Source organism: Pan troglodytes, chromosome 1 (assembly GCF_028858775.2).
Source record: "Pan troglodytes isolate AG18354 chromosome 1, NHGRI_mPanTro3-v2.0_pri, whole genome shotgun sequence".
NCBI classification, from domain to species: Eukaryota; Metazoa; Chordata; class Mammalia; order Primates; family Hominidae; genus Pan; species Pan troglodytes.
The window spans coordinates 217,779,608-217,796,891 of NC_072398.2; the positions used below are offsets into that span (position 1 = coordinate 217,779,608).

Below are 17,284 nucleotides of genomic sequence, written 5' to 3' on the forward strand. Positions count from 1 at the left end.
CACCATGCCCAGCTAATTTTGCATTTTTAATAGAGACAGGGTTTCACCATGTTAGTCAGGCTGGTCTCGAACTCCTGACCTCAAGTGATCTGCACACCTCGGCCTCCCAAAGTGCTGAGATTACAGATGTGAGCTACCACGCCCGGCCAGTTGCTGGACTTTCATGATACACATGGAGTGGCCACAGTGTCACAAGGGCTATTTTTTTCACAATCCAATTTATTTGTTGGATAATGTTGATGTACCCAAGTTAGCAAATTTTTTTTTTTTTTTTTTGAGATGGAGTTTCACTCTTGTTGCCCAGGCTGGAGTGCAATGGCGTGATCTCAGCTCACTGCAATCTCCGCCTCCCAGGTTCAAGCGATTCTCCTGCCTCAGCCTCCCGAGTAGCTGGGTTACAGGCATAAGCCACCATGCCCAGCTAATTTTGTCATATTTTTTTAGTAGAGACAGGGTTTCTCCACGTTGGTCAGGCTGGTCTCGAACTCTTGACCTCAGGTGATCCGCCTGCCTCTGCTTCCCAAAGTGCTAGGATTACAGGCATGAGTCACAGCGCCCGGCCAATGGCAAAACATTTCCATGCATCACGTGGTCAACAGCATTTGCTACCAAGCGCCAGGTTGCATGCTCAGCAGTGGGACCACAGGATAATGGAGACAAAGTCCCTGACCTTTAGCAGCAATATCTAACAAGTGAGATTTTCAAGAAAGAAAAAATCCTTAGGCTGGGCATGGTGGCTCATGCCTGTAATCCCAACACTTTGGGAAGCTGAGGTGGGCGGATCACCTGTGGTCAGTTCGAGACCAGCCTGGCCAACATGGTGAAACCTCGTCTCGACCAAAAATATAAAAATTAGCTGTGCCTGGCTGTGCGTGCCTGTAATCCCAGCTACTCTGGAGGCTGAGGCAGGAGAATCACTTGAACCTGGGAGGTGGAGGTTGCGGTGAGCTGAGATCACGCCACTGCACTCCAGCCTGGGTGACAGTGAGACTCCGTCTCAAAAAAAAAAAAAAAAAAAAAAGAAAAAGGAAAAAGAAAAAATCCTTGTAAAACATACCGTACCCATACAATTCAGTAATCATGCTCCTGGGTATTTAACAAAATGAGTACACTCACACCTGGATGTTTATAGCAGCTTTATTCTTAATTGCCAAAACTTGGAAGCAAGCAAGATGCCATTCAGTAGGTGACTGGATAAACAAACTGTGATCCATCCGGTCAGTGAACTATTATGAAGCCATAAAAAGACATGAAATATTCCTGGCTGGGTGCAGTGGTTCACACCTGTAATCCCAGCACTTTGATAGGCTGAGGTGAGTGGATCATGAGGTCAGGAGTTCAAGACCAGCCTGGTCAAGATGGTGAAACCCCGTCTCTACTAAAAATACAAAAATTAGCCGGGGATGGTGGTGGGTGCCTGTAATCCTAGCTACTTGGGAGGCTGAGGCAGAGAATTGCTTGAATCCAGGAGGCGGAGATTGGAGTGAGCCAAGATCGCACCACTGCACTCCAGCCTGAGCAACAGAATGAGACTCCGTCTCAAAAAAAAAAAAAAAAAAAGTAAAGAAAGATTCCTAAATGCATGATGTTATTGTACAAGTGAAAGAGGGCAATGTGAAAAGACTCATCCTGTTACACATTCCAGAAAAGGCTTTTGCCTTTTTCTATGGAGGTAGTAGAAAGCCCAGTGGTTGCCAGGGGGTGAGAGTACAATGGGATGAGTGGGAAGAGGACAGAGGACTTTAGGGAAACAAAACTACTCTGCATGATGTTCTAATGGTGGATATCTGTCATTATCCCTTTATTAAAATCCATAGCATATACAAAACCAGCAGTGATCCTGCATGTAAACTATGGACATTGGGTGATGATGATGTGTCCATGTGGCTCATTGATTGTGACAAATGCTCTGTGCTGGTGTGGGTGTTGATCCCGTAGGGGTGCTGTGTATTGAGGGAGGAAGGGGGTAGATGAGAACTCTGCACTTTCTGTTTAGTTTTTCTGTGAACCTAAAACTTCTATTAAAAAAAAAAGATAGGCTGGGTGTGCTGGCTCATGCCTGAAATCCCAGCACTTTAGGAGGCCGAGACAGGTGGATCACTTGAGATCAGGAGTTTGAGATCAGCCTGGCTAACATGGTGAAACCCGGTCTCTACTAAAAATACAAAAAATTAGCTGGGCATTGTGGTGGGCGCCTGTAGTCCCAGTGACTCTGGAGGCTGAGGCAGGAGAATTGCTTGAACCTGGTAGGCAGAGGTTGCAGTGAGCAGAGATCGCACCATTGCCTCCAGCCTGGGCAACAAGAGTGAAACTCCATCTCAAAAAAAAAATAAAATAAATAAAAATATAAATAAATAAATAATAATAGGCTGGGCATGGTGGCTCACACCTGTAGTCTTAGCACTTTGGGAGGCCGAGGCAGGTGGATCACCTGAGGTCCGGGGTCCGAGACCAGCCTGGCCAACTTGGCAAAGCCCCGTCTCTACTAAAAATAAAAATAACAATAATAATACAAAACTTAGCCAGGCGTGGTGGCGCATGCCTGTAATCCCAACTACTTGGGAGGCTGAGGCAGTAGAATTGCTTGAACCCTGGAGGCGGAGGTTGCAGTGAGCCGAGATCGTGCCACTGTGCTCCAGCCTGGGCGACAGAGTGAAACTCGTTCTCAAAAATAAATAAATAAACAAACAAACTGAAGGCTGGGCACAGTGGCTCACACCTGTAATCCCAGCACTTTGGGAGGCACAGGCAGGTGGATCGCTTGAGCCCAGAAGTTCAAGACCGGCCTGGGCAACATGGTGAAACCTGGTCTCTACTAAAAATACAAAAATAAGCCAGGCATGATGGTTCATGCCTGTTGTTCCAGCTACCAGGTGGGCTGAGGCAGGAAGATCACCTGAGCCTTGGGAGGTTGAGGCTGCAGTGAGCCGTGATCATGCCACTGCACTCCAGCCTGGACGAGAGTGAGACCCGGTCTCAAAATAAAATAAAATAAAATAAACTCAATATTTAAAAAAACCTGTAATGCTTCCTTCCAATGCTAAAATTGTACTATTCTATTTAAAGAACAAGCGATTCTTGTTCAGTGTTTTTAAAATTAGTTTTAAAAATCTCATTCTTTTTGAAAATCCAAACTAAGTTAACCATTCTTTCATTCATTTTTTTTTTTTTTTTGAGACGGAGTCTCGCTCTTGTTGCCCAGGCTGTAGTGCAATGGCGCGATCTCAGCTCACCGCAACCTCCGCCTCCCGGGTTCAAGTGATTCTCCTGCCTCAGCCGCCTTACAGACATGCACCACCACGCCCGGCTAATTTTGTATTTTTTAGTAGAGACAGGGTTTCCCCATGTTGCCAGGCTAGTCTCGAACTCCTGACCTCAGTTGATCCGCCTGCCTCGGCCTCCCAAAGTGCTGGGATTTCAGGCATGAGCCACTGCGCCCGGCCTGTTTTTTTTTCCTGAGACGGAGTCTTGCTCTGTTGCCACTGCTCCCAGCTGTTAACCATTCTTAAAATATCACACTGCATTCTTTAAAAGTTCTATATCTTTAATATACATAAATGACAACACAAATATTTGTACTCAAATAGTATTTACATAATAGTAAAATTTTTAATATACCATAAAATATAATCCTTGCAACACTAAATTACACCATCTGGTCTCATCTACCAGCAGATGGCAGTCGAGACCCATGGACTGGAAATTTTGATTTTATAATCACTGGAAATGAATCCAGTCCTGCACTGCCCAGCCCGTCCCCTGCTGGCTCCTGGGGCTCTGCTGTTTGGGGGAATCATGATGAAATTGTGGCGGCGTGTAGAAGCTGAGCCCCATTGCATGTCCTGGGTTCTTGTTGCTTCCCTGTTACCAGGAAATGGAGGTGAGATTAAAAGATGAAAAATGCGGCTGGGCGCGGTGGCTCACGCCTGTAATCCCAGCACTTTGGGATGCCGAGCGGGGAGGATCACGAGGTCAGGAGATCGAGACCATCCTGGCCAACATGGTGAAACCCCGTCTCTACTAAAAATACAAATATTAGCGGGGCGTGGTGGCGCGCGCCTGTAGTCCTAGCTGCTCGGGAGCACGAGGCAGGAGAATCGCTTGAACCCGAGAGGCGGAGGTTGCAGTGAGCCAGGATTGCACCACGGCACTCCGGCCTGGTGAAGAGCAAGGCTTTGTCTTAAAAAAAAAAAAAAAGAAAGAAAGAAAGATGAAAAGTGCTGGGACTTCTGCTGAGAAGAGAGAAAAGAACAAGGTGTATTGATCTTACTTATGCCAGGCCCCATGCCAAGCCCTAAACATGGACCATCTTATTGGATCCTACAAGGGTCCCATAAGCTGTTGGACACTATCATCCTGATTTTACAGGGAAACTGAGGCTCTTGGCTAAGATCCCTGGCAGCAACACCAGCCCCTGAATCCTCAGCAGGATCCTTCACTTAGGTGCCCTTTAAGTAGGTTTCTTCAACACAGGGAAGGTCACTCATCACCCACAGGCACTTGATCGTTATCCACCCTTTGATGATGTGAGATTCCAAAACACTCTGCACTAGTCTCTTCCTTGATAGAGAGAGAGGGTAGGTGTTATGAGAAAATCTCTCATCAATCTGAGCTAGCTCCCCAAAAAGATGTAACTTTTTTTTCTTGAGACAGATTGTTTTTATTTACTTTTTTGAGACAGATTCTTGCTCTGTCGTCAGACTGGAGTGCAGTGGCACGATCTCGGCTCACTGCACCCTCTGCCTCCCGGGTTCAAGCGATTCTCCTGCCTCAGCCTCCTGAGTGGCTGGGACTACGGGCGTGCGCCACCACACCCAGCTAATTTTTGTATTTTTAATAGAGACGGGGTTTCACCATGTTGGCCAGGATGGTCTCAATCTCTTGACCTCGTGAGCCACCCGCCTCAGCCTCCTGAAGTGCTAAGATTACAGGTGTGAGCCACCGTGCACAGCCTAGATGTAACTTTTAAAATGTGGGATTGAAATATTTAAAAAGTGTTATGGCGGGTGCGTCTGAGGCAGGAGAAGCGCTTGAACTCAGGAGGCAGAGATTGCAATGAGTCGGGATTGTGCCACTGAACTCCAGCCTGGGCGCAAAAAGACCTAGGTTTTAGTTTTCAAGTGTCCAGAAAAAAGAGTTTGATATATCTACCCAAATAGGCAGGTATTCAACAGCAACACCGATCTACCTCCAGGTCGTAAAGTGACCTGTTGCCACACTGAGGGCAGTAGTCAGTACAGAACAAGATCCTCTCGGGCTCCCTTAAGGCCCTCACTCTCCCCATCAGCTCAGCCCCAAGTTGGGCAAATCTGCTCCGGCAGACGATACCACGAACATCATAACTCTCCCGCGGGGCAGGATACAGCTCCAGGCATAAGTTGTTGAGTCTGATTGTGTGGCACAGCAGGTTCTCCAGGGTGGCCATGGAGATGGGATTTCCACGGAAGCTGAAGGTGGTGAGCTCAAAGCAGCGGCTCAGGGCAGGCAGGATGGCGTTGACTTGGGAGTCTACGATGCCACAGTCATCTAAGTCCAGGTACTCAAGGGTGGCTGCAACTTTTTCTAGGAGAACTTGGAGCGGCACAAGGCTGAAATTGGCCAGTCTGGTGCCACTCAGGTCCAGGGTCTTTAGTTGACCAATGCTCGGGTACTTGGACAGATGCTTCAAGTCTGATTCCAAAAGCACACAGTTACTTATTGCGAGGATGTTTAACGAGGTCTTTAGACAGCTGGGGAGAGAGAGCAGGAAGTTAGTTCTGGGGAATCGTAGGGGTGAGTGGAGGGTGGTAGGGAATGACTTCAAAGTGATGGATGGAGACCATTTTGCTCAAGCCCAGGGTCATTCTGATTGTCTGATGGTCAACACTTAGGATGCTGCGTGATGAAGAGCTTTGCCACTGAGGTCAATTCCATTTTAGGCCTGGTGCAGTAACTCACACCTGTAATCCCAGAACTTTGGGAAGCTGAGACGGGCAGATCACTGGAGGTCAGGAGTTTGAGACCAGCCTGGCCAACATGGCAAAACCCTGTCTACTAAAAATGCAAAAATTAGCTGGGCATGGTGGTGGGAGCCTGTAATTCCAGCTACTTGGGAAGCTGAGGCAGGAGAACCGCTTGAACCCAGGAGATGCAAGTTGCAGTGAGCAGAGATCATGCCACTGCACTCCAGCCTGGGTGACAGAGCGAGACTCTGTCTCAAAAGAAAGAGAAATAAAAAACCCATTTCAGGCTGAGTCTTTTCCCTATCATTTATAGGAATGGGTCAAGTTCACAGAATCCTAAAGCTTCCTTTTCTCATCTGTCTGGCAGAAAACCACATTTCTGTGCTACAAGAGCCCAGTGGAGATTCAGGCATAAAGGACAAACCCAGGCAGGATCCTGCAACATCAGCTGGGGTGGGCCGGCTGCAGGCGTCCCTGACACGCCTGTATCATCAGCAAACCATCTATCACTTTCACCATTCTTTCTGCCTGCTCCCTGACCCTCTGTTTCAGAATCATACATTTCTCAGGTAATTAATTTACCTGGAGCTCAAAACAACCCATTATGACAGGGAATTAGACATGGGATCATTCATGTTCACCAAGCTGTGGGGCACAGAGCTCATATTCTGACATGTGCAGGTTTGCTGAGCATTCCCCTCTTCAGTGCCCACTTCACTTCCCTACTGCCCATCATCTTCTTAAAAATTATCTTGTTTTGGCCGGGTGCGGTGGCTCACACCTGTAATCCCAGCATTTTGGGAGGCCGAGGCGGGCGGATCACGAGGTCAGGAGATCGAGACCATCCTGGCTAACATGGTGAAACCCCATCTGTACTAAAAAATACAACAAAAATTAGCCGGGCGTGGTGTCGGGCACCTGTTGTCCCAGCTACGCAGGAGGCTGAAGCAGGAGAATGGCGTGAACCCTGGGCAACAAAGCGAGACAGAGCAAGACTCCATCTCAAAAAAACAAAAAAAATTATCTTGTTTTTGGGTCGGGTGTGGTGGCTCACGCCTATAATCCTGACACTTTGGGAGGCTGAAGTGGGTGGATCACCTGAGGTCAGGAATTTGAGACCAGCCTGGCCAACATGGTGAAACCCCATCTCTACTAAAAATACTTAGCCAGGAGTGGTGGCCCGTGCCTGTAATCCCAGCTACTCAGGAGGCAGAGGCAGGAGAATTGCTTGAACCCAGGAGGCAGAGGTTGCAGCAAGCCAAGATCACACCACTGCACTCCAGCCTGGGTGATAAAAGTGAAATTTCATCTCAAAAAAAGAAAAATTATCTTGTTTGTATTTTTTATTTATTTTTTCTTAGACAGGAGTCTTTGCTGTGTTACCCACACTGGTCTTAAACTCCTGGGCTCAAATTATCCTCTTGTTAGCACTAACCAAAGTGCTAGGATTACAGGCATGAGCCAGCATCCCTGGCCTATTTCTCATCATCTTAACTTAGACACACGTCCTCAGGAAGAATTCACAAATGCAACCTCACTAAATCTGAATCCTCCAGTAGCTAGCTTCCTAGCATGGCAGCCTCTCTATAGCATCTACCCCAGCTGATTCCTCTGTCTTCATTGGGATGAATGTGTGATACCCACTTCCAACAGGAAAATGCACTGACATTCTAGTGTCCCCTTTACTGTTACATCCTCATAGGCTGGCTCACAGTAGATGCCCCCTGTAACAAGAAAGGCTCTGCTGTGGTCTGCAGAGAAAGCTCACCACCCTCCCTCACCTGAGCAGCTGGTCCAGGTGGCCTTCGAGGAAAGAAACAGAGTTCATATAAAGCTTTTGGAGGCAGCGCAGCTTGAGGAACTGAGTGGTGAACTGGGTAACAAACTCCTTCTTCTGCTCTGGGGAAATGTAGCGAGAATCTATGTCAGAGAGAACGAGCTTCTGAAGATTCCTCATCTGGCCGAGGTATGGGGTAAACTCTGCCAGGACGGGCAGTGTCCAATTGCAATTCACTTCCACCTCCTGGATACAGTCTAGGCTGACTGTTTTCAGGATGTTTCTGATATTGTGGAGGAGCATTCCCAACATTTTCAGCTTCTTACAGCACAGGTGTACTAAACCTTCCCTCTGCTTGACCCATAGAAGGAGGCAGGTGAAGTATTCATCCAGAGTCCTGTTCTTGAGGCAAAGGTCTATGAACACAGTCAAGGGCTGCTGTCCTCTCATCCTTGGACAGTCCTGCACTGGTTTTCTGTTCATCATGGCATTTGGTAAGCACCTACGGGCCATGGCTTCAGACCAAACCATCCAGAAGTTCTCACTGACATCCTGTAAATCCAGCACTTGAAGTTTCCACCTCCTGAGGAAAAATAGAAGAGAGGCTGAGAATTTAAGGACTCACTTCTGAGGCTGGGCTCAGTGGCTCACGATTGTAATCCCAGCACTTTGGGAGGCCAAGGCGGGCGGATCACAAGGTCAGGAGATCGAGAACATCCTGGCTAGCATGGTGAAACCCCGTCTCTACTAAAAACACACACACACACACACAAATTAGCCGGGCGTGGTGGTGGGCGCCTGTAGTCCCAGCTACTCGGGAGGCTGAGGCAGGAGAATAATGTGAACCCGGAAGGCGGAGCTTGCAGTGAGCTGAGATCTCGCCACTGCACTCTAGCCCCAGCCTGGGCAACAGAGCAAGACTCCGTCTCAGGAAAAAAAAAAAAAAAAGGACTCACTTCTGAACTTATACTTCACATCCTGGATATCAGCTGCTCTCTTCCCTGCTTCTTTTCCCTCTCTCTGACTTTTCTCCACCCTGTTTTACCCTTGGATCCTGCCCAGTTCCACTTTTTTTTTTTTTTTTGAGACAAAGTCTCCCTCTGTCGCCCAGGCTGGAGTGCAGTGGTGCAATCTCGGCTCACTGCAACCTCCAGCTCCTGGGTTCAAGCAATTCTCCTGCCTCAGCCTCCCAAGTAGCTGGGATTACAGGTGTCTGCCACCATGCCCAGCTAATTTTTCTATTTTTAGCTGAGTTGGGGTTTCACCATGTTGAGAGGTGAGGCCAGCTGGACTTCCTGGCTCCAGTGGGGACTTGGGGAACTCCCCTGTCTTACATGGGGATTGTAAAATGCACCAATCAACGCTCTATAAAATGCACCAATCAGCAGGATTCTAAAAGTAGCCAATCGTGGGGATGATTGAAAAAAAGGCACTCTGATAGGACAGAAATGGAACATGGGAGGGGACCATAAGGGAATAAAAGCTGGCCACCTCAGTCAGCAGCAGCAACCTACTCAGGTCCCCTTCCACGCTGTGGAAGCTTCGTCCTTCTGCTCTTCACCATAAACCTTGCTACCGCTCACTCTTTGGGTCCGTGCCATTTTTAAGAACTGTAACACTCACTGCAAAGGTCTGTGGCTTCATTCTTGAAGTCAGCAAGACCATGAACCCACCGGCAGGAACCAATTCTGGACACAATGTTGGCCAGGCTGGTCTTGAACTCCTGACTTCAGGTGATCCACCTGCCTCAGCCTCCCAAAATGCTGGGATTACAGGTGTGAGCCACTGTGCCCAGCCTAGTTCCCACTTTTAGTGGTGCCTTTCAGTGCCACTAGGAGAAGTTCTTGTTACCTCGGTGGACCCCGGGTGGTGAACAGTCCTTTCCCTGAGGAGCTGGGCAATGGCCAAGGCCTCTCTAAGCTTCCTCACCAAAACCATCAGAAGCCTGTGGGCCCTCCTTGGACCTCCTCACTCCTCATGACCCAGCTGTTCCTTCTGTTGTGACACCTGGGCCCTCCCCACCAGCCCACTTGGGCCACCTCACCTGAGACGAACCCCGTGGGTAAGCAGTGCATCAAGCCCATCGAGCACAGCTTGGAAGGTCTCTGGGCAAGGCCTCTTCATCAGAGACCCCAGAGGAAGGCGGAGGAAAGGCCAGGCCTGCACCATCAGCTTCAGGGCCTCACAGCGTTTCCTGCTGAAGGCCTCCATGAACAGTGGGGGAAAAAGTTCCGTGGGCAGCTCCTCCAGGGTGGAGATGGCCAAGGCCTCGTCCCTCAGCAGGCTCCGCCCCGCCAGCTCCAGGAGTCTGGGTGGAGTCCGGACGCTCATCTTCCTGAATCTGCAAGGAAAAGTTCCAGAGGACAAATCCAGAGAAAAGGCATCACTCTCAGGCCAAGCCCATGCAATCTCATCTCCCAGGACCAAAGTCACTGCTCTGGCAATGGTGAAAGAGCCCTCAGTTTACTCCAATTCTACTCTGTACTCAGTGGCCACAAAGCCAGGCTTCTGCCTCTGCTGCATCAGCGTAAGCATCTCCCAAGCAGTGAGGAGGCAGGGCCACCACTAGCCCTTCGTTCCTATTCAGTGCTCATCCAGTGAGTAGTGAATATGGAGGAACCTGAAAGCTAATCCCTCCCACCTTTGGGGGATATTTCTAATTACTCAAGGTTCTAAAACAATGGGAATGGGAGTGTCACAAGCCTACATGCCTACATTCTCAGTTCCTACAAATAAGCTGGTTGGGAACATTCATGGGGCATCCCTAGAATGGGTTCTATTTGTTTTGTTTTCTTTTCATTATTTAAGCTTACTTTCTTTCTCTTTCTCTCTCCCTTTCTTCTTTCCTTCTTTCCCTCATCCCTCCCTCCCTCCCTTTGTTCTTTTTTTTGACAGGGTCTTGCTCTGTCACCTAGGCTGGAGTGCAGTGGTGCAATCTCAGCTCAGTGCAGCCTGGACCTCCCAGGCTCAGAGGATTCTTCCATCTCAGCCTCCCAAGTAGCTGGGACCACAGGCATGCATCACCATGCCCAGCTAACCTTTTAGTTTTTGATGTTTTGTAAAGACAATGGGTTTCCCTATGTTGCCCAGGCTGGTCTTGAACTCCTAGACTCAAGCAATCACCCACCTTGGCCTCCCAAAGTGCTGGGATTACAGGCATGAGCCTCTGCCCCAGCCTCATTATTTAAAATTTCAGTGGGAAACTTTGAAAGCTATGTGACAGTGTTACGGATCATTCGCAAGACAGAGATGTTTCCATACACACCTCTTACACATATTAAAAATGAACCACTTTGGCTGGGCATGGTGACTTATGCCTGTAATCCCAGCACTTTGAGAGGCCGAGGCAGGCAGATCATTTGAGGTCAGGAGTTCAAGACCAGCCTGGCCAACATGGTGAAACCCTGTCTGTACTAAAAATACAAAAAAATTAGCTGGGCATGGTGATACACACCTGTAATCCCAGCTACTTGGGAGGCTGAGGAAGGAGAATCACTTGAACCCGGGAGGCGGAGGTTACAGTGAGCTGAGATTGTGCCACTGCACTCCAGCCTGGGCGACATGAATGAAACTCCAAGCTCAAAAAACAAAGAACCACTATGGATAGAGCATAAGGGAACAAATGGATCACATGTTCAGAACAAAGCTGTCACTCTTAAGACAAGCCTGACCAATATGGTGAAACCTCATCTCTACTAAAAATACAAAAATTAGCTGGGCATGGTGGCACACACCTGTAATCCCAGCTACTTGGGAGGCTGAAGCTGGAGAATCACTTGAACCTGGGAGGCAGATGTAGCAGTGAGCTGAGACTGAGCCACTCCACTGCAGCCTGGGCGACAGAGTGAGACTATGTCTCTCTCTCTCTCTCTCTCTATATATATATATTACATAGAATGTTTTAAAACTTTTATTAAAGGGGCTGGGTGCGGTGGCTCACACCTGTAATCCCAGCACTTTGAGAGGCTGCAGCGGGTGTATCACCTGAGGTCAGGAGTTGGAGACTAGCCTGGCCACCATGGTGACACCCCGTCTCTACTAAAAAAAAAAAACCCACAAAAATTAGCTGGGCATGGTGGCATGCACCTGTCATCCCAGTTTCTTGAAAGATTGAGGCCTGAGAATCACTTGAACCCGGGAAGCAGAGGTTGCAGTGAGAAGAGATTGCCCCACTGCACTCCGGCCTGGTCGGCAGGGTGAAACCCTGTCTCAAAAAAAACTTTTAGTAAAAAGGAAAACCTAACTTGTAAAATCACAATACCCCAAAGTCTATGAACTATAATTTAAGGGCACACAAAATCACAAAATATGCATTTAAAATGTCAAGAAGGCTGGGTGAGGTGGCTCACGCTTGTAATCCTAGCACTTTGGGAGGCCAAGGCAGGTGGATCACAGGGTCAGGAGTTCAAGACCAGCCTGGAAAACATAGTGATATCCAGTCTCTAGTAAAAATACAAAAAAAAAAAAAAAAAAAAATTAGCCAGGTGTGATGGCGGGTGCCTGTAGTCCCAGCTACTTGAGAGGCTGAGTCAGGAGAATTGCCTGAACCAGAGAGTCAGAGGTTGCAGTGAGCTGAGATCATGCCACTGCACTACAGCCTGGGCAACAGAATGAGAGTCCTTCTCAAACAAACAAATAAACAAAAAACAAAAACACAAAAACTGCTTGGCTAAGAATTTTGAAATGGCAAAAACCAAAGCATAAATCAAAATTTTGGGGATAAAGACAAACCTGCATTTAGAGAAAAATTCAAAGCCAGAATCTGTTCATCTGATAAAACAGGATAATTCTCTGTGCCATCTTGGGCTGCCTGAAACTATGAGACTGGCTGACTGCAGATCAGATGGGAGTGTCTTTATGGAGGTGGAGACTTACCAGATCTGGACTCAGTGTTCAGGGTGCTTGGACCCCTCACAGTACCAAGCAGTAACTCCAGGCCTCAGGTCTCTCCCATAGATCTTCAGAGGATTTTATGGACCTTTCTAATCACATCACCCCTTTGCCAATCAGAAAACACCTTGGCTGGGCACAGTGGCTCACACCTGTAATCTCAGCACTTTGGGGGGCTGAGAAGGGTGGATGCCTTGAGGTCAGGAGTTTGAGACCAGCTTGGCCAACATGGCCAACCCTATCTGTACCAAAAATACAAAAATTAGCCAGGTGCAGTGGTGTGTTCCTGTAGTCCCAGCTACTAGGGAGGCTGAGGCAGGAGGATCACTTGAACCCAGGAGGTGGAGGTTGCAGTGAGCTGAGATTGTACCACTGCACTCCAGCCTGAGAAATAGGCTAGATTCATCTCAAAAACAAAAACAAAAACAGCAACAACAAAAAAGAAAACTACATTTAAATCTCTTAAGCTCCACCCAGTTAATCCTGACTGGATTTTTGGCTTTCTTCCAGATTAACTGATTGAATTAGATATTCATCCATGAAAGTGAAAGATTTAGGGATAGGGTGAAAGTCCATGACTCATTCACTGATTCACTCCACAAACATGGAATTTTACTAATATATGTCCTTCATAGTCCTGAGTGTGAGATAGGGAAGGGTTGAATCTCCTCCTGACATTAGACAGAAAGAAAAAACTTGAAAGTATCTTTGTTGAGGGATCCTTGATCACAAATTTATCAAAATATTTCAGAGTTAAAACAGTTTTACAAAGAGATGACAGTCCCTAAGAAAACACAATAGAAATCATCATGTATCCAGTGATTACCTGGGTGGTATAATTTAATTTTTTTTGGTGTGGCAGGGTGGGGGGCCGAGTCTCATTTCCTAGCCCAGGCTGGAGTGCAGTGGCGTCATTTTGGCTCACTGTAACCTCCATCTCCCAGGTTCAATGGATTCTCATGCTTCAGCCTTCCATGTAGCTGGGATTACAGGCATGCACCCCCGCACCCATGTCTCCATTCGGGTGGAAGAGTTACAATGAGGATGTGATTGGTTTAAAATTAAGCTCAAAGATTCTCTGAAGGAAATCAGGCCAAAATTACCATGAAAACTGGATAGGATAATTCAATTACAGTGAAAACGAGATAGGAAAATGAAGGGTGGGAGCCGGGCAGGGTGGGGCTGAGTGTTTTAAATGAAATTTGGGGAAGAAACCACGACATGTGAATATGTTGGGGGATCTTAGGGGATCTGTTGGGGATCTCGCAAGAATTGAAAGTCTTGTGTCTAGATTGAGGTTAAAAATTAAAAGGTTAAGTAGCTACAAAAGAGAAAATGTAGAATCTGAAAAATTCAACATTATCCTTGAGGGGAGGGAGAGAGGTTCAATGTTTCCAAGAAGTTAAAGGGTGTTTCCTCCCAAAGACATGGGCTTAGCTCAGCAAAGCAGTTTGAGAAAATTAAAGAATGTGAGGCCAGGTGTGGTGGCTCATGCCTGTAGTCCCAACACTTTGGGAGGCTGAGGTGGGTGGATCACTTGAAGTCAGGAGTTGGAGACCAGCCTGGGCAACATGATGAAATCCTGTCTCTACTAAAAATACAAAAATTAACTTGGTGTGGTGGCTCATGCCTCTAATTGCAGCTACTTGAGAGGCTGAAGTTGTAGTGAGCCCAGATAGCCTGAGTGAGAGAGCAAAACTCTGCCTCAAAAATAAATAAATAAATAAAATAAAATAAATAAATAAATAAATAAATAAAATAAATTAAATTAAAGGCAGCACAGGATGACCAATTAAAAGCCACTAAGGTGGTCACAGCCAGGTATAAAGGACACCAGAGAAAAAGTCTCTAGTGTTAGGATAATCTTGTCATGGGTGGGCAAAAATTACCACTGGGACATAAGCAAGTCTCAAGTCAATTTTCATGCAACTCGGAAAGTCTTGGTCACTGATGGAACAATGAGGGCACAGGCCATCACCAAGGATAAAGAGAGAATTCTGTACAAGGAACGCTTGTCAAACCAAATCACTTTGCCCAAACTCTTCAAATTCCAACAGAATTTATAGGATTTCCTTTGCTCTAGAGATATTATTAAGAAATGGAATGTGGTTCTCAAAATTCTAAGGCATCCCAAACAAAGCCTCTGGGACTCCAGCCAGCTATACCTTCAAAATTCATGGTCATTCTCATGTGCATTTTTAAACTGATGGGAAAATTACACCCAGGATAATGGCCATAAGGCCATTGTGGGAATTATTGGAAATCTTTAAGACTGTTTTTCTTACAAAACCGCAATTGTACGATTAAACAGTCTGAACGGGATGCTAGCATGTAGAGACTTCTAAACTCTTTCTCTCCTTTTTTGAAGGGGGGTGGGTTGGGATCTGCCTACTGATTTCAATTAATTGGATATTGTTTAAACTGTTTGCATAAGATATATTTTGGCAGTGGGGGGGAGGGGGCCAGAGTCTCACTCTGTTGCCCAGGCTGGAGTACAGCAGTGGTGTGAGCACGGCTCATTGCAGCCTCAAACTTCCGGGCTCAAGGGATTCTCCCACCTCAGCCACCCAAATAGCTGGGACTACAGATGCATGCCACCATGCCTGGCTAATTTAAAAACATTTTATGTAGAGGCTGGGGACTGGTGGTTGATGGCTGTAATCCCAGCACTTTGGGAGGCCGAGGTGGGTGGATCACTTGAGGTCAGGAGTTCGAGACCAGCCTGGCCAACATAGTGAAACCCCACCTCTACTAAAAATACAAAAATTAGCCAGGCATAGTGGCAGGCGGCTGTAATCCCAGCTACTCAGGAGGCTGAGGCATGAGAATTGCTTGAGCCTGGGAGGCGGAGGTTGCAGTGGGCCGAGATCATGCCACTGCACTGCAGCCTGGCCAACAGAGCAAGACTCTATCCCCCACCCAAAAAAAATATTTTGTAGAGATGGAGTTTTGCCATGTTGCCCAGATTGGTCTTGAACCCGTGGGCTCAAATGATCCTCCCACATTGGCCTCCGAAAGTGTTGGGATTGTAGGCATGGGTCACTACTCCCACCAAGAATTCTGAAAGGATATAAACCAAAGCACAAATCAAATTTTTTGAAATGAAGACAAAACTGCATTTAAAGGAAAAAAGTCAAAGCTTCAAATTGTTCATACAAAAAAAAAAAAAAAGACAGGATATAACTCTGTGCCTGCACTGTCACCATCCCAGACCGGCTGACTGTAGGTCAGATGGGAGTGTCCTCACAGAGATTAGGGACTTACCAGATCTGGACTCAGTTTGCAGGGTGCTCAGACCTCAGGAAAAACCAAGCAGAAACTCCAGGCTTGAAGACTTTGGGTCTCTCCTTTGGGTCTTTAGAAGCTTTTATTGACCTTTCTAATCACAACTCCCACCCACGCCCCTCCACGTATCTGCTGCTAGCTTCCAATCAAAAAGTGGTATCTGATTGCATTTCTGAAGCTCCACCCAGTTAATCCTGATTGGGTTTTTGACTCTCCCCAGATTAATGGATTGAATCAGATATCCATTCATACCAGATATCCATATTCATTTCATGAATCAAGAAAGTGACAGTATTAGGGATAGAGTGGAAGTCAAGAATTCATTCATTCAAGGCTCGGTGGCTCATGCCTGTATTACCAGCACTTTGGGAGGCCAAGGCAGGTGGATCACTTGAGGTCAGGAGTTCAAGACCAGCCTGGCCGACAGGGTGAAACCCTGTCTCTACAAATATAGAAAAATTAAGTCCAGGCATGGTGGATCACGCCTGTAATCCCAGCACGTTGGGAGACTAAGGTGGGTGGATCACCTGAGGTCAGGAGTTCAAGACCAGCCTGGCCAACATGGTGAAACCCTGTCTCTGTCTCAAAATAAAATAAAATACAAAAATTGGCTGGGCATGATGGTGGGGGCCTGTAATCCAGCTACTTGGGAGGCTGAGGTGGGAGAATTGCTTGAACCCAGGAGGCAGAGGTTACAGTGAGTGGAGATTGTGCCATTGCACTCCAGCCTGGGCAACTGAGGGAGACTCTGTCAAAAAAAAAAAAAAATTCATTCATTCATGAACTCCACAAACACTGATGGAATTTTACTAATATGTGACCTGCATAGTCCTGAGTGTGAGGCAGGGAACGGTTTGATCTGTTCTAGACATTAAAGAGAAAAATAAAATCTGAAAGGAGTATTGTTAGGAGATCTTTGGCCACATCACAATTATAAAAATACTTTATAGTGGCCGGGTGCGGTGGCCCACACCTGTAATCCCAGCACTGTGGGAGGCCAAGGTGGGTGGATCATGAGGTCAGGAGTTCGAGATCAGCCTGACCAACATGGTGAAACCTGGTCTTTACTAAAAATACAAAAATTAGCTGGGCTTGGTGGCATGTGCCTGTAATCGCAGCTACTCAGGAGGCTGAGGCACTCCAGCCTGGGTGACAGAGCAAGACTCCATCTCAAAAAAAAAAAATGCTTTATAGTTAAAATAGCTTTATAAAAACAAAGGTGTTGTCCCTACAAAATCAGAATAAAAATCTCCTTGTATCGAATGGTCTTGTGGGTTTTATATCACCTAATGTAGCAGATTATACGCTTGTTCTGGTGGAAGAGAGGTGCCACTGAGGGCGTGAGTGGTCTCAGGGCTTAGGTTAAGGCTTCTCTGGAAGAAATTCAAAC

The 17,284-nt window shown here is 47.0% G+C and overlaps 1 protein-coding gene across 1 annotated transcript; it reads right to left on the reverse strand.

Moving 5' to 3' along the window:
* Positions 1–5,058: 5,058 nt before the first annotated feature.
* On the reverse strand, positions 5,059–15,998 carry PRAMEF20 (PRAME family member 20). Its single transcript, XM_016950265.3, has 4 exons — positions 15,857–15,998; positions 9,764–10,054; positions 7,724–8,302; positions 5,059–5,729 (listed from the first exon to the last, which is right to left on the reverse strand). The coding sequence occupies exons 2-4, from the start codon at positions 10,048–10,050 to the stop codon at positions 5,168–5,170; spliced, it is 1,428 nt and encodes a 475-aa protein (XP_016805754.1). The 5' UTR covers positions 10,051–10,054; positions 15,857–15,998; the 3' UTR covers positions 5,059–5,167.
* Positions 15,999–17,284: the final 1,286 nt, after the last annotated feature.

Bases quoted from the DNA above. Each gene is read 5' to 3' on its own strand.
- PRAMEF20 (XM_016950265.3), bottom strand. From the start codon at position 10,050: ATGAGCGTCCGGACTCCACCCAGACTCCTGGAGCTGGCGGGGCGGAGC. The intron at 8,303-9,763 runs GTGAGGTGGCCC...ATTTTTCCTCAG, and splicing joins ACCCACGGGGTTCGTCTCAG to GAGGTGGAAACTTCAAGTGC. The intron at 5,730-7,723 runs GTGAGGGAGGGT...CTCTCTCCCCAG, and splicing joins CACCTGGACCAGCTGCTCAG to CTGTCTAAAGACCTCGTTAA.